The sequence below is a fragment of the Megalopta genalis genome, chromosome 1 (assembly GCF_051020955.1).
Source record: "Megalopta genalis isolate 19385.01 chromosome 1, iyMegGena1_principal, whole genome shotgun sequence".
In the NCBI taxonomy this organism is placed as follows: domain Eukaryota; kingdom Metazoa; phylum Arthropoda; class Insecta; order Hymenoptera; family Halictidae; genus Megalopta; species Megalopta genalis.
In genome coordinates this window covers 45,606,021-45,630,267 of record NC_135013.1, presented here as the reverse complement: position 1 = coordinate 45,630,267, position 24,247 = coordinate 45,606,021, and the positions used below count along the sequence as shown (strand labels likewise).

Sequence of the window (24,247 nt, the reverse complement as noted above, 5' to 3'; positions counted from 1 at the left end):
ATTATGCTAGGCTCATTCATTGTGTAACAGACGTCGGTGAATACACGATCTAGTTCCGTCCTAAATTCGTGTAATGACAGGTTTCACGGGGCACCCGTTGTCAGTCATTCAGATTCGCGTTTACTCGATCGGTCCCGAGTCTGAATGATCTTTTTTTTTTGAAATGTTAATGAATGCGAAGGCATGCCGGGCCCCAGTTCGCCGCGTGCTCCCGCGGAGAGTCGTATTCTTTATGCCTTCCGGTGATGATCGTCATCGTCGCCGAGCGACAGGCAGTCTAGTTGCTAAACGCGTCAAAAAAGAATCAGGCTGATATATTTGGTGGACCAGTCTACCTTCCACGTGCTGCCTACGCCGCATTAAGCAATCGCAGCCAGGTCACCCATCGGCTCTTTTCATTTAGCCGATGATCGCACATGGACCGTAGCACAGTGGTACCGTTTGATCAAAAAGAGGCAAAAGAATTTGTCAAAACGAAACCATGCCAACGGACAAAATGAAGTATTTGGTCATTTTTAAAAAAAAATTTAATTACAAGTGCTATAAATATGGATATACGTACAGTTTTAAGTTTTATCAGGACAATGATCCTAACCAATGATCCTAACCAATTGAAAATTTATGGGATCAATTGGTCCGAAAAATTCGTACAATACCCACAAAAACAACAACAGAGATAAAACAACGTTTGTTAGACGAATGGAAACGGATTTCGCCGGATTATTTAAATAAAATCATCTGTAACATGCCCAAGCGATTATACGAAGTAATAAAACAAAAGGGTCAACCGACAAAATATTAATATTATGATTAAAAAGATTTTCATTTTATATAAAATTAATGTAATTCATTCACTGTCCGAATATTTTTGCGACGTTTTTTGTCACACTCTTGTTTATTGCTTATTATACAAAAGAACATGTGCAATAAATAAACAAAATTTATGTTTCTACTTACTTTAAGAAGTGCTTTATTATATGAAAAAACAATTGATTCAATAATACTATCATAAGCAATAAAAAGGAGCAATAATTCTTCTAACAATATTGTGTCCGAATATTAATGCGAGTCACTGTATATAAATTGGTTAAAACAACAATTTCATATTGCATACAATTTTTATTACAATGGTTTGAGGAAGCAAGATATAATAAATTCTTTCTCAAAAGTGTCAATTTGATCTGCGGAAGGGTGAATTTGATTTTCAAAGTGATAAATTTGATTTGCAAAAGGTTAAATATAATTGGCCAAAGATTGAATAATAATTTTCAAAGGAGTGAGTATAATTTCCAAAGGGATGAATATAATTTGTAAAAGGATGAATATAATTTGCAAAAGGTTAAATATAATCTGAACAATGTTGAATATAATTTGTAAATGGCTGAATACAATTTGTAAAAGGATAAATTTGGGGTGCAAGGGGCTGAATTTGATTTGAGAAGGAAAGGAATATAATTTTCAAACGAATGAATTTGAGTGTACAAACTGAAACAATTCAATACCTGGAGGCGAATTAAGTTGTACAAATGAGAAACGAGTGAGTAGTTAAGTAGTCAGCTATGATTATCAAAGATCCAGGGAATGCAGGATACAAGCTTTTGATACGCGAAATTTATCATTGCTCCGATTTCATTGGTCCCCGAGACGAATTGTGAAACTTGGCATTGAGTAGAGAGGGAAATAACGCTTCGATGGAGAAAATAGGTCACGAAGGAATTTACTTCGTTTAATGGTACATGTTGCGATAAAATGCTGCTTGTTGAATTATTAGCGTTCAGTGCTCCTACTTTATCGCATGCCGGTTGGCGAGTTTTGATTTATCTCGGTGTACCGGCGGATGTGGTACATACACGCTGATTCGTTTCTTTGCAAAGTTTGTTACTGGGGTAGTACTAAAGAGCGTTCATTAATATTTCGTCGGTATTCCGTTCTTTAACACTATGCCAATCGATCAATCTCAAAAATTCCATAGAATCAGAGTAATTTATTTAACACTGGAACTGCCGAGGCTCGAAGAGTTGGATTTAATTAAACTTCGTACGATTTCTACCATAATATACCCTTAAATGAAGAAGTATATTTAAGAATTTCATAAAAATATAACATTATAAAAAAAAAGACATCATAAAAGATCATAAAAACATTTTTATAATATCAGAAATTGTGAAAGGAAAAATCAGAAACCAGTTATTTTGACTGGTTTGATTGTTCTATTGTTAATCAAACGATAACTGAACAATGACTTATATGATGTTGAGTATACTCTCTCAAGCTTCATGCATTTTTGAAGATTCATTTCTTCTCAGTCCACTCAAAGTTTTAATATTAGCATCCAGGAAGCAGCCATTTGTATTATAAATTGTGCACAAAAATTACACTTATAGAAGAAAAAGATTCGGCAAGGAATGAAAACCAATTATAGACAATATATTAGATGTATATGCTACTAGTCTTCCTTCGCGTAGCGAAGATATGTATTTCTAACTTCTTAGAAATGTATACAGAAAACGTACTTGATTAATATTCTCTTAATTAGAACAGTAGAAAGTGATTAAAACTGTGTCTTTCATTTCAAATAATGTCTAGATTATGAAAACGTTCGCAGTACCTACTCATAAAATTGTTTAAATTAAAGCGCAGGATATGTATCCGAAAATAAGTATTTTGAAAATCTGATTAAACACTGTAATTCTATGTTTCGATATTTTCGATATTTCAAAATTATGACAAAAGTATTTAGATACGGATGATGTTCGTTAATTGGCATTTATTATAGTTCAGTCATAATATTTTACAGTAAAATATTTTTACTGTATATACATATATTGTATCAGTAAGATATTTCACCGGCAACACAGTAAAATATGATAATCGTAAGAAGCAGATTAAATTCGGTTAAAAAGCTTTATAGTGTTCGCTCGCGTCCGATTCAGACGTTGAATAATTCCTACATGACAGCTTATCGACGCAACAAATTAATTCTCAATTTGCTAATCGAGGAAAACATAACGCCACGGACAAGTGAACGAACGATAGTGAGAGTATTGGAATCAGTCCGTTCGTGAAACTTCGCTCGACACGGCAATTTAGCGAGGTGAATGGGAACCCCCTTTTTCCCTTTCCCCCTTTGTCAATCCCACCTGGACACCGACGGCGGACTGTTCTTATGGGACGAGCCGAAAACACGATTACTTTTATCCATTCAATGAAATCAGATAAATGCGAGGTGGTAAATAATTTATCACGCCTGTGCCGCGCACCTGAACACGGGAGCCTAAAGGTTCCCGAAATTTTAGTAAATCGTTGCCGTTAATTTGATATTTTGTAATATTGTCGACGAGATAACCGTTCAATAACGTGCGGGTTTAAATGTAAATTGCTAAGTGAATTTACATAGTGACATAATTGACAATACAAATGTCATAATGACATATGAGAGAAAAATGTATAAAGGCTGTGTTTGTTTTAATTTATAAATATTTATCATCTTGCTGTATCGATGATGTATAACCCTAGAACTTCCTTCCATTTTTCATCACATTGTGATTGCGTTGTATATATTATGTATTAATATATATTATTATACATTATAATATATAGTATATTGTATTATTGTCTGACAAATGGTTATGAAATTTAGAAAATTATGATCATGTTGGTATGCAGTAGTTTTCGTTTCATACACTAATGAATGATTCACGAATTTTGGAAGACAAATGAAAAAACACCATGTATTTGCACAACTATTCAATCGACGATGCTGGGACCATTTTCAGTTTTATTCATCAATTTTTAAAATATATTCTTCAAGATGGTTCTTGTTTTATAATCTTTCTGTTATTTATAGTACAACAAAGATTTATTTTATTTAATTGCAAGAAATGTAGTAATTAGGTAACGATTTAAATACACTGTAATAATCGAATAAAAAATAAAATAAATATAACAATTAAAATAATCGAATAACCGCAGGTCGAGGGTTAATTACAGAGCGTTTGTTTTGTTAGTTTAGTTTTTGCGTAATCTTCTGACTATATTATTTTTAAATTGTGTGTGTGCATCTTGATATACACTCCATTCCAAAAGTATTAGGACACTCATATGGAATTATATAAATTTGATAAAAAATCGTTATAATTTCTGTCAATTTGTTTTAAAATTAATTGTATTAAACTGTAACAGGTACATAGAGTCACATCGGTATTTATGTTGATGGCCATAAATTTCAACGATGTTCTTATACGACTAAAGAAACTCTTGTTTTTTGTTTACATCAAATATGGATAATGACTTAGTTGCCTGCGAAGACTGGAAGCGAAAACATCATACAGAACAAAGTTATTGTACACTTAAAAATTTTTTGTCAAATAATAGAATATCAATATCTTTTAATAATTTTTTAATTTTATTAGTGGACTAATGATTTGTTGGATATTTTCACATACTTCTTATTTATAGTAGTCCGAAAACTAGAGAGTTACAAGTATTTAATAGGGTACATATTTACGAAAGAAGAATGGAAGGAGAAAGTTTGCAACAAATTGCATATAAGATTGGAAAGAGTTGGTAGGAAGATATGCCAAAAATTACAAATGACATGAAAATCTGAAAACTCACTGAGATCGGGTAGAAAGAAGAAAACAACTGCTCTCGAAGATCGGTTAATCAGTAAAGAATATCTACCAATATCGATCACGCAAATCAAATCTCGCATTCATGAAAGCGATATTTATGGACGGATATCTAAGAAAATACCATAAATTTCAGAAGTGAATGCACTAAAATGTTTAAATTTTGTTAAAGAACATTACAATAAGCCGATTTCATTTTGGAAATCAATAATTTGTATATATGTATATTTGAAAAATATATGTATATGTATAAAAATATTTGTATATATATTTGAAAAAATATGTATGGAGATAAAAAGGCGACGCTTTCAAATAGACACTAGTGACATCCTCTGTCAAACACGGTGGTGGAAATATAATGACATGGGGTTGTTTTAATGACAACAAGTAGGCAATTTAATTATTATTGATGGAAGACTGATACTGCTGGTAAATATATTGAATTATTAAATGAAAATTTTTTTTTTTATTTCAGTCAATTGAAAAATTTTGAGTCCATAGGTGTTTCAACATGATAACGACAGCAAAAATACACAGCAAAAATAGTTAACAAATTTTTCGAAGAAAATGGTATTTCTGTACTTTCTTGGCTACTCCAGAGTCCAAACTTAATCTCTATAGAGCATCTATGGGATGAATTAGAGCTATGAATTCCATGGAATCAAAGATATAGAAAATCGGACTTCATTACAGCCATACAAAGCAAATGGAATGAAATTGTGGCAAATATTTATCAAACCACTTATTAATTAATTAAAAATTTTGTACTTTTTATGTTGTATCTCATAGAAGTATTTATCGTCAACTTAATTTCTGTTACGATTAAATACAAAAGTTCATTATTTTTTACTTTGTTTTATTTGTTGTTTATGTTTATTCATTATGTATCGCCTCTATTAATATTGTGACGGCGAAATAAATGTTCTCGTTCCTAATTCAAATAGCATTTACATTTATTAAAAATTTTTTACCTTAAATTTCCCCAAAACTGTGAGCGTCAACTAAAATACCGACGTAACTATATATCTATATATTTTTTACATTATAATAAAATTTATATACATTATAATAAATTTTATAAAAGAAAATTAAATTTCCACATATTTCGAAAACATATCGTACGAAATGAATTCGGCATACATTTCACTGAACAAAATGCAATAGATCGGTAAATTAATTGCATAAGTGACAGGATCTTCCAACTTAATGTGAATTTTCGACCGTACGACGCCATAAACTATTACCTAAACTGAATGAGAAATTACGATTTATACTAAATCAGCAGGTGTCCTAATAGTTTTGGAGCGGGGAGGGGGCATGTATATTAATAAAATAGTATTGTTTATTTCACAATTGTGTTGTATTGTATGTCTCTTGCAATTGCTATATTCTTATTTATGTATTTCATAACAAGGTTTAACGAACGTTTATGGTTACAAGCATTATCGAAAGATTGCAGCACTATTGAATTGCCTCCACTTGTCATTATCGACCATGTTGTAATGTACTTTCGTCTTTGTTAAAATTCGAACATGTCACAAAAGAATGATTCAGTACCGCGCACACACGTGCCATCTTTTTCAATACGCACGATCATTTATTACGCGTCACTGCGTGAAGCCACATTTTTACCATATTCCCGTTTAACGTCCCAGAGTTTTTATTTCTGTAAAAAATGCTCCCATTAAATCACGTTGCCCATTCAACCCTTTCTTACACTCTGTTGAAAATCACAATTCGATTGTACGGGTTAATTATCTGCATGCTTCGAATGTTTAATAATTTGTACGTGTTGTGCCATTGACAAGTAAACGAAGGAGAGCATACGTAAGAAGAACGCTTTTAGTACTTATCTTATTAGGGATGTTCCTGCAGACTGCAATTTCTTATGCAAACAAAACATTGTTTTTCTTTATTTTCGGAAGGCGGACATTTTCGACAACGATTAATACAGTTGACGTTGCTAAGAATCGTTTACAGCTCCATTTAGAGATTTGTTAAAACATATATCTAAAGATTGAACATGTTATTATGCCTGTTGCTTTTAATAAAAAAAACTCATACAAATAATTTATATAATATTAAATATTTAGTTATTAAATAATTTAATATTAAATAAAATATGTAATTACTTTTTAATTAACATTTCGTGGATTATGTATGATTTCGATTACTTTTCACTACTACATCGATATAAAGCACCGATACGTGTAGTGTATGGATGGGGAAATAAATAAATAAAAGTTATATCAATTAAGAAATCGTTTAATTCTCAAAGCAAACTATTCCATCAATAGTTCTTCAACATTGTGAAATATATTAACATTTCGTGAAATTTCCAATTCCGTTTCTCTTAATTTATTTATTTGAGGTCGCATCATTTTACTTTGCCATTAGCGACCACGGTGTATTACATGTGATATATACTTATAAAACTTAATGCATAATATGATATAGCTTAATAATTATAAACTAACCAAGATTACAAAAGATTAACACTATTATTCTATATGTATATCCTCATATATTGGGTTGGCAATTAAGTAATTGCCGATTTCAGTTATAGATGTCTTTCACTCCCATTTTTATGATATCCGTAAATGTTATATTATAAAAATTTTATTATTATTATTATTATGCTATTTTTTATTATCCGTGAATGTTAGCAACTGGACAAATTGAATGCAGCGGTCAAGAAAAAGCGACCAGAATTGGTCAATCGTAAAGGTGTCATTTTCCACCAGGATAATGCTAGGCCGCACACGTCTTTGTCCACTCGGCAAAAATTGATGGATATTGGTTGGGAATTGATGTTACACCCACCATATAGCCCTGATCTCGTGCCATCGGATTACCACTTATTTCGATCCCTGGACAACTCCCTTCGTGGTAAAACTTTTAATGATGATGACGCTGTAAAATCTCACTTAACTCAGTTTTTGGCCGAAAAGGATCAGACTTTCTACGAGCGTGGAATTTTCAAGTTGTCAGAGAGATGGCAAAAGGTCATCGAACAAAATGGAAAATACATTACAGATTAAACTTCATTCTAAGTAAAAAAAATTTTTTATTTCATTGAACAAATCGGCAATTACTTAGTTGCCAACCCAATAGTTTAATATCTTTTAGGTAGTTTGTTATTCGTTCTATATATTTTTTGTCGTTTAGGAATTTTTTTATTTTGTTAGGAAAATTTTCTTTGGTTCTAATATTATTGTAGTTAGGACAGTCCAGTAAGAAGTGTTTTACTCCAATTCCGTATTTCAGACTAATTGGCAGTAAATATTCAGCTGGAACGATTTGAGTGAAAGTTACAGTGAGGAGCAAAAGTGATCGCACACCATTTAAAATGGTATAACTTTTTTAAGACTGGCCTAAATGACTTGACTTTTTTTTATAAATGTTAAAGAAACTAGTTCACTATACAATGACTAAAATACGTTTTTTTTTAAATGTTGCTATTATTTGGTATAAAAAAAATCTAAAATACTCTGAGCCTATAAAGAAAATTTAAGAAATGCGTTTGATACTTCTCGTTAACTTATAAACATGCTAAAAATTTCATTGAAATTTGTTGATCTTGACATAAGCTGTGAATAATTAAAAATCACGAAAATCGCAGTATTTCACGAATTTCAACCAGAAAAAGTTAATTTTTACATGTTTCAGTTGGCTGTAGTTTGACTCTGCGACAACCGATTTCAATGAAGTTTTCAACATGTATTATAAGTTATTGTAAAACATCAAACCCATTTTTTAAATTTTCATATAAGTTCAGATAAAAAAGTGGGAAACGAGTTTTTTTTTATATGTTTTTTATTCCAAGTAATAGTAAAATTAGAAAAAAGAACGTATTTTAATTATTGTACAGTGAACTCTAACATTTACAACAAAATTTAGGTCATTTAGACCAGTTTTAAAAATGTTATATGCTTTTTAAAAGGTGTGTGGTCACTTTTGCTCCTACACTCTCAAATACTAATGGACTCGCATCACTGTTGCATTATCAAAGTCGAATGCAATACTATTGCCGTCACGTGATGCGTGTAATGTAATGACGTTCGATCTATCGGAATGATCGAATAACGCGACAGTCGCGTGCCGGCGATTACGAAAATCACGTAGAATTTTCGTAATGTGGTGTTTTCGGTTTGTTGCGCGTGTAATCGAGTCGAATTCGAATTATCCACGGCATTTCCGATTTCATTGAACGGTTATTTCGATTGTGTAGGAATAATTGTTCGATACAAAATATTCTTTAAATATTCTTTAGCGCTTTCACAATTGCAGGCGCATATGTAACGCCGCGGAAGCGAACGCGTAATAATTCGATTATCGGCAAGCCTCGGAAGTTTCCTTCTAGCAAATAATTACGTAAAAAGTGGTTGACTTACGTGCGCCAGACTCGCGACGGCAAGGCCAAAGGTGAACGCGATGTGCACCACTGTGGGTGGATTGTTGGTGGTCCACGTGATGCAGGAGGCGCAACCGATCAACACCAGGAGGAACGTACCCAGAGCTTCGGCGAACATCATCACCAGAAAATCGACCTTCGTCACCTCGTCGATGCCGACGAAGTCTTTCGCACCTGGTCAGTACAGGAAAGACGGAATCGGTTAGTACGCCATCACTTTACGCTTTATTATGCGCATCATTTTATGCGTTTGCGGCAAAACTGAATAGATGATGTTTAACGAGTTAGCTGTCTTTTTTACGAGTCAAGAAGATCGATGCGCTGTTTAAATTGCAATTTTAATGAAAACTGAAATATATTCATAAATTTTAAGATGTTTTTTGAATATTTCGTGGTCCAGACAATACAAAACGAACAAATAAAAAGATATAAATAATTAATATGAAAAAACTGTATACAGCATGAGCAAATCGTTTTTTTCTTTCGCGTGACACATTTTAGGTGTACACTTTTCAAAGAGGACACAACAGCTAACTAATCTATAGACTAAGTGGATTTCAGAATATTAAGGGAAAGGAAATGATGAATTATTTAGTTCCTACATGCAATTGATGTAAAGTGTAGTGACATTATAATAGTATAATGATTATATTTTATACAGTATAGTAAAAGCATTTCTACAATTTGCAAAATATTATTGTATTACTGTCAACTTATTCAAATTATACAGAAAAGACGTAGTTCCTTCATCTTCCAGTTAACAACCATTTTTATTTTGCATAAAAATCCACAGTCTGTTAATGATTATTTATATGAAGAATGCGAATTTTATACATTTGTGACAAATGGTCGAAACACGAAACAGTGAGGCTATTAAAAAAATTTCACAATTTGATTCTATTATTTATAACTCAGTAAAATTATTCGAGAGGAGAATAAATGTTTATGCAGTTCCTGTTTCTTGCAACTAATGCACAACGTTTTTATGTTTCATAAAGATCCGTATCTATTAACATAAAAAATTCAAGATCTGTTCGTTTTGCAATCGTTTTTGTTCAATTCTCGTGAAATTTCGTTTAGCTGCTTTTTACGACCCAGCAGGAAATGTTGTGTAATTAGATTTGTTGTTTTTATAGCGGAAACAGATCTGAAGAATATGTGTACGTCGATAAAGTCAAGGATATTTCGATTTTATTTTTCTTGCGAAGAACGTCGAGACGGAATTAATTTTTGTTTTTGAAATGTCATCTGTGTAAATATAAATCTATGCATATAAAGAATCCCTGGAAGAAGAGAATGTTATAACGAAATGTTTGCGTTCATATGATTTATATTCCTTGTACTTTTATAATTATTATACGCATACAGTATCGTTCGTACTTGTTTTGTACAGCAGTTATATTAAATTACTATAATTCTTTTCTCGTACTAACTTTCGGAAATTTTCATTCGTTTCTATTTATCAGTCAACCAGAACGTTCAAGACCGTATTGCAAATTTTCAGAATTACTGGTTTCTGAATGGCTGGTCGCGTAGGTATGTTAGTTCAGCTGGAGTTTCTTCAAGTAGTATACGAGCGTATCGTTGTTCCAGTGACTGACATTATGATTGGTGTTATGTAGACCTCTTTCTGCCTTGATATTCTTTTTAATTCTATAGTTAGTAGCGAATACTTCCTGATCTTCATACTTTCATTCCAGATTCGTGTCATCCACATTAACTATAATTATTATTGTTATTACTACACCGCTGACCTTTTTATAAAATAAATTATATACGTATTTATTATAATATTTCTTCTCTTAATAATAGGTAAAAATTGAAAATAATATAACAGCTATCCTTAAATTCTTTTGATGTTTGTAATATTAACATTTCTCTCGTACTCATTGTTGCAACAAATGCATAAAATGATGGAAAGTAACATGTAGTTCTCGAATGTGGCATTCGAAAGAAAATTTAATTAAAAGCACAAGATAAAACAGCCATTAATCCACAGTGCCAAAGTGTAATGACTCGACTATGTATTCTAATGCGAAATAAAAGTCGTCTGCTTTAATTGCAAGATACAAAAGTTACATAAACGTTTATTTCTTTATTTAAAATGATTTTGTTGAGTTAGAAATAATACAACAGCAATTTAAAATTTTTTCGATGTTTTTACTGTTTTGCATTCGATGCAATCATTTTTGTCATAAATGCATTAAATTCGCAGTTTATTAACGACTATCAACATGTGTAAAGTAGAAATAGAAAAGTTTGTACTGATCATTTCTAATGTATTTTTATTTAGACACAGTTTAATAAGAAATATTTCAAGTAATTATTGATCTGTGTCTTCGAGAAGATGCCCGATACACTTTTCGTTTTAATTTTCGATTATAAAATGATACATTATATTATGTTAAGTTAATCTTATATGATGAAAGTTTCCTTGAATTTTGAAATTGTGAACCCTTTTAATTATTTGATATATACAGGGTGTCCCAAAATTATGGTACTTCCGGGAAATGTGGGATTCCTGAGGTCATTTGAAGTAACTTTTTCCTTAGCGAAAATGCAATCCGCGGCTTTGTTTAGAAGTTATTAACGAAAAACGCTGACCAATTAGAGGCGAGCTTGCCTAGCGCTAGGCGGCCGAGCCAATCAGCGGAACACATTCTCGCCGAGGTAGAAGTTACTTCAAATTGCCTCAAAAACTTCTCATTTCCCGGAAGTAGAATAATTTTGGGACACCCTGTATATATATTTCTCCGTTTTAGAAAAAATTCAAACGACTACATAAAATTGTAAAATTAACGATAGTACCAATTATTGCTGGCAGGTGAAATAAAGTATGAAGTGTTATAATTTTCAGATTTAACAAAACGGTAACGGGTTTAGTAATTAGAAAATCTATAATAATTAGAAAATCTATAATATAATCCTATAATTAGACAATAGAGATAAGGAACACTTTATCAGTTCAAATCAATGTTAGGGATTATGCCGCTCGTGTTCAGCAGACTGATAACACGTCACGTATGTACGTATATGTTTCAAACGACGTTATGTTTCAAACGCAAGTTCTTGTTAGACGTTATACACGCGTTAATGCGAAATCGTGATAAGGAATGGTAGCCATAGAGAAACAGGAACACTTATAATCGTCGACTTTCATAACAATTGTGCAAATGATTTCCCTGGTTAACTTCACTCCCGGTGAATCGCGTACCGTGAAGCGACAAAAAAATTTTCCTGTGTAATTTATTATCGAACCAGCAGTCTGAAACGGCGACGTCGCCGACATGTGTGTCCCTCTATTGACTTATTGTTAGTTCATTTATGTAGCTATAAAATACCAAAATATGTTTATTTATACTTTTTGGCAAATTCTGATTAAGATTACAAACCCGTTACCATTTCGTTAAGTCTAAAAATTATAACACTTCGTACTTTATTTCACCTGACAGCAATAATTGGCATTATTGTTAATTTAAAAATTAAATAATATATATATTTCAAATTAACGTACAATATACGAACAAATGAACAAACAATTGAACATATCAATGAACATACAAATGAACATACTAAACATGAAATGTATTTTATATGCTCGTAAGAAATAGTTTTACAACAATGTGCATGTTCAACTAGTACGTTATAATATTAACTTAAAATTATTATTTTGTTATCTAGGAAAATAAAAAATTAAAAGTAATACAGTCTTAAGAAGAATCTAATTAAGCATTCTTTTATGGAATTTTTTATGAAATCTTCTGTAGAATACAATAGAAATTTGCAAGACGAATATAACAATTACCTTGAAACAATTGAACGTTTTGATCCCATATATAATTCTACTAATAGTTAATCCTATAAAATCGTCAGTAATGGTCAGTTTCAAACAATTATTTAATACCTTAACAACTAGACTGCGGATTTTTATGTAAAATAAAAATTGTCTGCATCAACTGCAATAAATAAAAACTAAATAAAAAGTTCATTCTTTGTTTAATCGATTGAACAGATTACAAATAATATATTGACATTTTTAAATTCTTTTAATATTTTTAATATTTCAAATTACATTTATCCAATTTGGCATAAATACAGGAAGTCTATAGTCTATTAATAACACTTCAATACGTATAATTATACAATGATCTAATAGTAGTCTACATCTGAAGAAAACATAGATCAATAAATTTGATCACACAAAGATATTTTTTGTGTAACTGAAAAATATGATTCACAAAGCTTCGAAATAGATCACGTAATAAAAATGGTATTACCTATATGTTACTTAATTAAATTACTTATTAAAAATCAACTATGAATATTGAAATAACAGGAAACGCACACGACTGCGCCAATTATATAATACAACGAGAATTACATTTACAATAATAAATCAATAGCTATGAAAAGATTGCAGATTTTATGTATTTATGACAAAAATCAGCAGATCAAATATAAAAAAGCGAACACAAATACTATTCCATTATTTCCAACACTATAAAATAATCAAATAATGAAAGAAATGTCTGTGCAGCGTTTCTGTATCTTGCAATTAATACAAGCAATTCTTATTTTGTATAAAAATCCGCAGTCTAACTATAAATACTGAGAACAAACCCTGAACAACGACTCGAAGTCACGACTGCCATGATCACGCATAAACCAACAAACAAATCACTGAAAATACGTGTTCCGCGTCGCCGAAAACCTCTCTCTCGAAACAAGAACAATCAACATACCTTTCCAACCCTTTCCCATCGTTGTCACGTTACACACTCGTCGAAGAACAAAAGCTTCCCCGAATCTAGTACCCTTCTTCCGGTTTGTCACTAGATCCGGTCGGCAGCGGACGATGCTCTCATTGATACGGTCCTAGCATTTCCCGAGGAAATATATCGTTCATCGATCACCGTTCACAAGAAACTCCCTGTCGAAACTAGCGAAAACGATCGGCAATTGCTTGTCACCTCGGATACTGGCAGTTCGTGACAGTAGACGCGATTCGACTCGAGCAGCGGAGAGTCTTGTGGAATAACGAACGAGAAAAGAGGAACGAAAAGAGTTCGACGATAACGCAAAAGGAATGAACAAGAGGTTGAAACAAACTGTCGTTTCTGTCGCACGCGAATCCACCGTGTTCGACAGTACACCATGTGGAGTTTCTGGGCTATTGAGTCTGTGGAGCGGCAGTTTCGCCTTCATATATCGCTGTTCTCCACTGCTGTCCTCCCCCCAATCGACACGCGGGATCCCCCCTTTCTCACCTCCGCCACCTTCAACCTCTTCATCATCGTAACCCCACCAATCTTGTTCACTCAAAAACTCATTCAAAAGCAGCGGCCCGCGTTTTGCACGACCACGATCCCGGAGGATGTCTGATCCGCGGACCGTGATCGCGGCACCGTATCCTTGACACGCTGCAGCTTAATGGATCCCGCGCGTCTTTAACGGATCTCGTCGATCCTAATGCCACGAAACGCCGATTAATATGGAATTGTAACGAAACGTAGTCCTCTTCGGCGATGATATAATTGCCAGAGCCGGGCATTATTCGAATCAATATTTATCTAAGACAATTATCCGAATGAATAACTTTCAATCGAATATGTTATTCGAGTAATAATTATCTATTATACGTTATAAATTATTCTATCCATTTATTCGAATAATTTATTCGAATAAAGAATTATTAGAATTTATTCGAATAATTTGTACGAGAAAAGAATTAATTGAATTGATTCAAATTCGATAAATTCGAACAAACGATTATTCGAATAAGGATTCGAATTTATTTTAAAATATTGAAATCGGTAAGATTATATCGCTGAATGTACAAGAATATAGACATGATGTAGGTAGACATGAGAACAGTTTGTTATTTGGTTATAAAATTAAGATTGTATACCTTTGTAAGACGAAAGATTTAAAGTTTTATTTTCCTCAGAAGTAGTCATTTGCAAATTGAATTTATATCATGCTGCATTTGAGAATGAATTTTACTACCGAAATTAGTAAATTGTGTATTGTATGTATTTAGATGAAAATTGAAATAATAGGAAAATGAAAAAAATTTAAGTAAACCAATTTGTTTTTTTTAACCTATTACAATGATTAAAGAGACAGGTCTAGCAAGAAATACGCACATATGTATGAATAACTAATACTAATTAATTATAATGGACTAACTATTTTACTCGATAGTGTTGTTTTTCCCTTTAATTTACTAGTATAGCGTGCTACCGTGCAAATGCTTAAAAAAAAGGATAGATAACATAAAGCTCGATAATCCGGGAGATCAACGGAATATTGACAACAGAAAGATTATTATTCTATCTGTGGCGTTGGTTTAAAAATGTTTATTATATATCACACTATCGGAAGATACGTCACCATCGAGATAAAGGTTCAAAAAAATTATAGTTCCTTTTATTGCACGTCACTGCTATTGATGTGAAAATAAATAAATGTAACAGGAGCAAATGTATTGTACGTATTCTATGAAATATAAGAGTTTAATGAATACTGTTGTAAGCTATACAGGGTGTCTCTGAAAAGTATATATAAGAAGGCACCAGGTGATTCCTCATAAAAAAAACATGTCAAAAATACAGAAAAGCTTTTTTTGGGATTTAATTTGCGAGAAAATCGAGTTTGAATATTCAAACATGTGTTCCTTATTTTTTTTATCGTTTCACGCAATAGCAAAATTTAAAAAAGTATTCTAGTTATGGTCTAATAGACCTCTAGCATCTAAAAAAATTAGTCTAGTCCTAAAAAAGTTATTGCGTTTTAAAAGTTATCCGAACATTAATGATGCTACAGTGAATCCCATTAATGTCTTTTAGATGCTAGAGGTCCACTAGATCATAACTGGAATGCTTTCTTTAGTTTTGTTATTGCGTGAAACGACAAAAAAAAGAAACATAGTTTGAATATTCAAACTCGATTTTCTCGCAAACTAAATCCCAAACAAAAAAAGCTATTCTGTATTTTTGACATGTTTTTTTTATGAGAAATCACCTGGTGCCCACTTATATATACTTTTCAGAGACACCATGTACAAATTACAACAATATTCATTAAACTCTTATATTTCATAGAATATGTACAATACATTTGCTATTGTTACATTTAGTTATTTTTACACCAATAGCAGTTTTTTCATGAGGAATCAACTGGTGTCCGTTTGTACATACTTTTTAGGGACATCCTGTATAGTTTTGCTACTACAAGTATGAATCGTGATGGTAATTTCTCAAGGCTTGATGGCTGAATTTTAGGCTATCTTTAACAACATGTTCAAAAGAACATGCATGCATTTCTATGTATGCACATACGTAGAAAAAGGCGTCACTTTTATTGCATAAAAGTTATCTGATAATCATTCTCAGACTTTATTTTTAACCCCAAACGATTATTAAATGTAACATTTGCATTACCCGGATATCTTATCGCTACTGTGCACGGAAACATTCTTATACCACATATTCGTGTCATGCTGTTCAAATCGTCACCGTAAATGTAATCGCAGAACGTAGAAAAAAGTGCTGCTCCGAATTTCGAAGGTGCATTTCATATCTAACGGAGTTTGTTTATATAATCTTTGAGATGACATCATCGTATATCAGGTTAATAAAACGCTCAATTGAAAGCTATTCCCTACAAACAATTGCAGATACTGTAAATCTTAAATTATGTTATAAACCATAGGTACACGTTATTTTATTTATGGTAATGTAAGTGTATAGCTCACCTCCAAATCGTGAAAGATGTAACATATGAATTCTGTGTGTGTGTATTCGCAAACCTTCTTTGTGAAATAAATTAAATTTTTGAACAAAAATTATGAAAACATTAAATACAGTCATTATGTACAAAAGAATCATATGTGAAGTCAGATTATATTACATAAGAACGATGTAGAAAATCGGAAATAAGAAATGAGTGCTAATTTGAGAACTTTAAATGTAAATATATCTCAAAAACAACAAATTTTCGGGAAAAATGTCAAATACAAAAGTTACTCGATTTCAAAGTGGAAATACAACTATTTTATTAATCTTTTTTTGTTAACCGCTTTGAAAGTTATTTGTAGGGTAACTTTGTTTATTTAAGTAGAAATCTATATTTTTACTTACAGACTTTTATTCTACGTGAAAAAAGAATAAACTTTTGTATGACACATTTTTAAATCAGATTTTATCTTATTAGAATATTCAATAGAATAAAAAATTTGTTTAATTATGAAACTTCTTTATTTTTTTTTATTTTTTGGGGGAATTTTGAAATCGAGTAACTCTTGTATTTAACATTTCTCCAAAAAATATGTCGTTTACGAGATATTTAAATTTCAAGTTCTCAATGTACACCCTGCATACTTCTTTTCTTAACCATTTCAATGCATTGACAATAATACAATAATATTTTCGAACTGTTTCAATGCCATTTTACATTCATATGTTACATTCATTTGTTACAAATGCATTAAAAACGCATTCAAATTATTAGTTATAGAACACAAAAGCGAAAAAGTATTTGTAGTAATGAAAATAAAAGTAGTTAAATAATAATGGATAATAGAGTATTTTAGTAATTATAATTATGTAACTTTGTCGCAGGGGTTACTGCGACGGTTTGTATAAAATAATCCGAGAGTTTTTTTGGTTTTTAAATAACGAGAACTTTAATATAACTTGTAACAAAGGCGATGAGATACAATGTGTAGAAGGTAAAGGTAAACGAGTGACGGATGATACAGAAATATGGACACGTTGAGAGTCGGAGGAAAACTTGCTAACTGACTTCTCTCGGTCGAGAGGTCCTCGTATTTATTGGTAGGGAAAGTCCTTGAAATTGGTAAGGGAAAGTCCTCGGGAAGGGCGAAGGCCTTTCCCGAAGATTTTCCGACCGGGGTGGTCCGGGACCTATGGTCCGAAGCTGTGTCCCAACGTTTTTATTGTTTTATTGCAGGGTGTACGCCTTGCGTCGGGAAAACCCGAAAAAGGCATGTGTACACCCCGTTTTTGAAGGACGTGTCTTTTTGTGTCTGGTCCGCCACATTCACCCCCCTTCCAGTGATTAACGCTAAGGTACAAAATTGGTTGAAGAAAAAAAAAAAAAATATTATACCTATGGGAGTATTAATAGTGGACAGCACTTTTCATGGTTTGTAATATGCGTACGTAAGATATATCGGAGTATATTAATAAGTATGTTCGTGAGCTAACGGCATTCCGAAGAAGTCTGGAAATTTTACTTTTCTACCGGAACGTGTTGTCGTTGGTACGTTTGAAGTGCCTCTAGGTGAAGACACGTGTTTAGTTATTTTTGCTTTTTGACATGGTATGCATGTTCGAACCCATTGTGTGCAATCTTTCCGCATGGATGGCCACACAAACCTTTCTGAGATAAGTTTTATGGTGGCCCGTGTACCTGGGTGGGCTAATCCATGGATCCGTTGGAAAACCTTCTTGCGAAATGACGGTACAATATAAGGGCGGGCTCTCTGTGTAGAAATATCGTAGTAGATGTTGGCTTTACACGGTTCAAAGAAAATAGATTTTAGTTGTAGGTTTGTATCGGATTGCAATAAATGTTGTAGTTCTTCGTCATCGGTTTGTGCTGCGGCGAGAGCTGAATAATTGATCTCTTCGATTTCTTCGATTCTCGATAGAGCGTCTGCGACTACATTATTTATGCCCGAAATATGTTTTATGTCCGATGTGAATTGTGAAATGTAATCAAAGTAACGAAACTGCCTTGGGGATTTTTCTTTCTTTTGGTTAAAAACATAAGTAAGCGGTTTGTGATCTGTGAATATGGTGAAGTTTCTGCCTTCTACAGCGTAAATGAAGTACTTTATGGCTTCGTAAATAGCGAGAAGCTCGCGATCGTACGCGCTATACTTAACTTGTGTTTTTGTCAGGGGGCGAGAGAAAAATCCAAGGGGTTGCCAATCGTTGTTTGTCCTTTGTTGCAAAACGGCTCCTATCGCGTGGTCAGAAGCGTCCACAGTTATTGATAATGGAGCATTTATTGCTGGATGTACCAACAGCGTGGCGTTGGCTAGGCCTTCTTTTATTGCGACGAAAGCTTGTTTGGCCTCTTCGGTCCAATTGATAGGTTTGTTGCCTGTCATTTTTGGGCCTGTCAGTAGGCCGTTAAGGGGCTTTTGTCGTGTCGCAGCTGCTGGCAGGAATCGACGGTAGAAGTTAACCATCCCAAGGAAACGGCGTAATTGTTTTACGGTTGTCGGCTGAGGGAAGTTTTTTACGGCGTCGACCTTATGTTCGGGTGGGCGAGTGCCCTTCTCGTCTACCTGGTAGCCGAGAAATTTGACCTGAGAGGCTCCGAATACGCATTTGCTTGGGTTTATGACAATGCCATATTCCTTAAATCTTTTGAAAATAATCTCGAGGTGTTGCAGATGTTCGCTCGGGTTTGCGGAAGCTATTAAAAAATCGTCGAGATAGGCGAAGACGAAATCCAAACCTCGCGTAACTTCGTCTATGAATCTCTGAAAAGTTTGAGCTATCCCGCAAAGGCCGAAGGGTCCGTATAAATATTCAAATAAACCAAAAGGTGTAATTACGGCGGTTTTTGGAATATCCTCCGCAGCTATCGGTATCTGGTGGTAAGCGCGCACGAGGTCGATGGTTGAAAAGATTGTTTTCCCGTGTAGATTTTGTGAGAAATCTTCGATGCGTCGTATGGGATATCTATTCGGAATTGTTCGTTTATTCAACCCGCGGTAGTCGACGCAAGGGCGCCATTCTCCGTTCTTTTTCGTGACCATGTGCAACGGTGATGACCATGGGCTCTTAGAAGGTCGAATAATCCCTTGTTTGAGCAGCAGGTCAAATTCCGCTTTTGCTGCTTTATAGCGGTCCGGTGCGAGTCGTCGGACTTTGTAAGAGATAGGCGTTCCAGGGGTCGTTTCAATATGGTGCTCGATACTGTGTTTTGCAGCGCTAGGCGTGCCCGCGGGATGTGTAATTTCGCTGTATCGTGAAAGTAAGGCGTGATATTGCGTATCGCCGTGAATTGTCTTGATTGTGACAAATTTGTCCCGTACTATTGAGCCTTGCGTAGTTCGCGATGTTGTGCCATCGACTAAACATCTGTTTTTGATGTCGACGAGTAACCCAAAATGACCTAGGAAATCCGCGCCGATGATTGGTTTAGCGATATCCGCTACAATAAATCGCCATATTAACTCGCGACGTAGATCGAAGTCGACTCTCAGTGTAATTGTCCCATATGTGGGGATCCTTGTGCCGTTTGCCGCAAACATTTCGTAATTTGAGCGCGGCGGGTTCGTCGATAGGTACGTCCGAGGGTAAACGCTCACGTCCGCGCCAGTATCAATGAGGTATTGAATTCTTGACGCTTTTTCAGTGATAAAAAGGCGGCTTGTAGGGAACTCGTCATATGTTGCCGCGATTATTGACGAGGATTTGAGTTTCCCGGATTCGCGGTGCACGGAGAAATGCATTTTACAGCTTTATCCGCGAAGCGTGCGTGGTACCAACACATACCTTGCTTACCACGACTATGGCTACGTTGCCGTGATCTGCCTCGCGTGAAGTTTTTACCGCGTGGTCGGGCTTCTCTTTCGGTTAATCTTGCTGTCAGCGTGGCTACTTGACGCGTTAAAGCTTCTACTTGCTGCGCCAAATTGTTGTCCGGGGCGGGTGTCCTGTCGATGCTGGCTACGTGTGCTCTCGGTGCGAGTTCCACTATTTGGTCGGCGAGTAGGCCGAGTTTCTCCAACGTCGTATCCGTGTGCGTAGCGAGGATTGCTCGTACATGCGTCGGCAACCGGTTGAGCCATATAGTTCGGACTATATTGTCCGGCACTGAATTTTCCAGTCCCCTTAGGTACCGCAAAAACTGTGAAGGTTTCCGGTCTCCCATTTCTTCTTGCTCCAGGAGTCGCTGAAGACGCGATTCGTTCGACTGCGAGAGGCGCGATATGAGCGTCTCTTTCAAAATTTTGAAGGGATTTTCAGCTGGAGGGTTGATAATTAGATCCTGTACCTCTGTTGCATACTTGGTTTCCAAGTTCGAGGCTGCGTACCAGAACTTCTTATTCTCACTTTTTATTCCCGCTATGAGAAACTGTCCTTCCAGTTGTGCAAACCACATAGCTGGCACCTCGGGTGTGAAGCTAGGTACGCGTATATTAATTTGATTTACCTCTACACCGGAGGCAGCAGTTTGGATGGGGCTGGCGTCCGTCATTTCGTATGTATTAAAAAAAAAAAGGTTCACACAGTTTGTATAACACCACTCGGATCGCGAAGTTCGTATGTTGCCGAACGGAATGTCACTAAGAGTTACTATGTTCTCGGTTATCACGCACTCGCGGTACTCTCGGATCACGTCGGGGGTCACCAGTTTGTCGCAGGGGTTACTGCGACGGTTTGTATAAAATAATCCGAGAGTTTTTTTGGTTTTTAAATAACGAGAACTTTAATATAACTTGTAACAAAGGCGATGAGATACAATGTGTAGAAGGTAAAGGTAAACGAGTGACGGATGATACAGAAATATGGACACGTTGAGAGTCGGAGGAAAACTTGCTAACTGACTTCTCTCGGTCGAGAGGTCCTCGTATTTATTGGTAGGGAAAGTCCTTGAAATTGGTAAGGGAAAGTCCTCGGGAAGGGCGAAGGCCTTTCCCGAAGATTTTCCGACCGGGGTGGTCCGGGACCTATGGTCCGAAGCTGTGTCCCAACGTTTTTATTGTTTTATTGCAGGGTGTACGCCTTGCGTCGGGAAAACCCGAAAAAGGCATGTGTACACCCCGTTTTTGAAGGACGTGTCTTTTTGTGTCTGGTCCGCCACATAACGATCAATTACATGTTGAAAAAAAGCCTGTAAGGGGCACTTATCATAAACTGGCATCGATTACTATTCGTTTTTCATTTTATTTTACTTCGTATTATACGAAGTAATTTAATCGTGCCACAATTATGAAACGAATAAGCTTCGGATAACATCTTTCTAATTTGTCTTGACACGCGAAGTAACGAAAAACCGGAAACATCATTGCCGGTAATGCATCGCACCGTTGTAAAATATGAAATTCTCGCGACTGCGTGTCATGTTGCGAATTGCAAATCGGTTATATTCGACGTTTTATCGCCGTGTTATGACGGTATTGAAAACGTGCATTGCGTACCAATAGAGGCAGGCACCGTTTTTCGCGTTACACTGATTAATAAGCCTTTTTTGCGTTTCATTTATTGATATACAATAAAGATTGGAGGAGTAAATTCAAATATATTAACACTTTGCACTTGAGTTAACATTGTTATATCGCATGTTATATTATATTCCAAAATCATTTCTACATTATCAGATTTGTTCATATTTAAAAATCTATTAAAAGTATAAATATATAAATAGCATAAATATATTATATGCTTAAAATGTCATATAAAATGGAAATACTGTACGTCAGAGAAACCAGATTGCATTTAGAGTTTAAATGCCTTTGAATAAAAGGATTAACACTCGAACTGTGGAACTCGGGGTCCATTTGGACCCACCGTTGAGAAATTGGCATTCGAATATCAAGTATCCGACAGTTAATTTAAATTTTCACATATTTCATTAATATTAACCCTTTGTACTCGAAGTCGCTTTAACTGTAAATCTAAAATAATTTTTCTGGCTTATAGTATTTTTATTTTATATGACAAAGTGCATATGAAATTGAGTCTCGCGGCGATTCATACAACAGTTACACTTTTAACAATTTCTTAAATCTAAACTTTGATAATATAAAAATTACCTTGGAACGTGATATATCAATTTTAGTGGTTCCTCAGAGTCACCACTCGAAAAACGTTGATACATAACTAGACTGTGGATTTCATGTATTCGTAATAAAATTGAGTAAATCAAATATTTGTGTACCTGTCGCACTTTACAATTAATTGAGACAATTGTTATTTTGAATACAAAGCCATTGTCTATACACAATTAATTACTATTTTTTGTTGATATATTACTTTTTCCGTTGCGACCTTAAGTTGAAAATTGTTTGTATGCCGCTATAGCTTAATATGTGTAATGACATTATTACAATTTTTTAATAAAAACAAAGGTCATGAAAAAATATTTTTCATAAGTCATAAAAACGAGTATAAGAGTAATCGTTTAACAATTGTAATGTTTCACATAGACAGCGAGCATATTCGAACGCAGTACAAAATTTTACGACAATTGGCCAAGAAAACCGAGAGGACATGCGAGAAGATTTCGTGAAAAAACTTGTAAAATAAAATTGGGTTACAAATTATTTAATTTACTGTTAATCTGTTATACCCATTTTGAACTTCGAATTGTTTCGTGCATTTCTAAATTCAATATGACTTATATTTTGTTAAGAATGTAAAAATTTAGTGACAATCACTCGCTTCAAGAATTATTAGTATTTATTCTAGCTCTAAACATTTACTAACGTATAGACCTGTAAATATGTATTTCAAAGCTGTATAAAATAATATAAGTAACAACAGTAAAAAAGTGTAACCACGTGATTCATTTATGATGCAATTTACAACGTGCCGAAGCTATGAATCTTCTCGATTGTATAATAAGTCTCTTTTTTGTATTTTACCACTTCCATAAGCACCTTTCCATCGTATTCCTCTTCCGCAATTTGTTGAAATAATTATATAATAAAATTTGATAGTTCTCATCGCCATAAAGCATTCTACGGAGCTTTTATTCCAGATAATTGACGATCTACTCGTATCGACATAAAATCATTGCATAAGTTTGTCTGTTAACTATACTTTCCTGTCTAATTCTGCGCACTGCATATGATATACATTTGCAAATTTGCGTTCAGGTAAATATCACTATCTAGCTAGCTTCTTTATCGTACGTTTCTTGCTACTTACACGGCCATAACGTTACATAAGCAATGTTTAAGTACAGTTTCGATTTGAGTTAAGGCGATCGAGTACATTGTTGTTCCTTGTTTCACGGCTACGGTAACTATAATTATTTTTGTCTTTTAAACTTTTTGGTTAAGTTAATTTAAGTTGGAATATTATTTTTGTCATCTGAGTGTATGTTATGGTTTTTATGTAAATGAAGATGATTATAAAAAAAAGAATAAAGATTTTCATTAAACTATTATCGTGCTCTATCGTTACAGGAATTAATTTTTAGAATGAAC

General features: G+C 34.1%; 1 protein-coding gene across 2 annotated transcripts in view; it reads right to left on the bottom strand.

Annotated features, from left to right (window-relative positions):
- LOC117229388 (aquaporin AQPAn.G) overlaps positions 1–24,247 on the bottom strand; it is an 81,198-nt gene that overhangs the window by 23,453 nt on the left and 33,498 nt on the right. Inside the window, exons 1-2 of one of the 2 annotated variants that reach the window (XM_033485821.2) lie at positions 13,788–14,234; positions 9,026–9,219 (exon numbers count right to left, since the gene is read on the bottom strand). In XM_033485821.2, the coding sequence (XP_033341712.2) occupies positions 9,026–9,219; positions 13,788–13,806 (213 nt within the window). In that variant the 5' untranslated portion in view covers positions 13,807–14,234. Of the gene's footprint in view, positions 1–9,025; positions 9,220–13,787; positions 14,235–24,247 lie in introns of those variants that run through there. The other variant, XM_076528381.1, reaches the window with a different exon arrangement.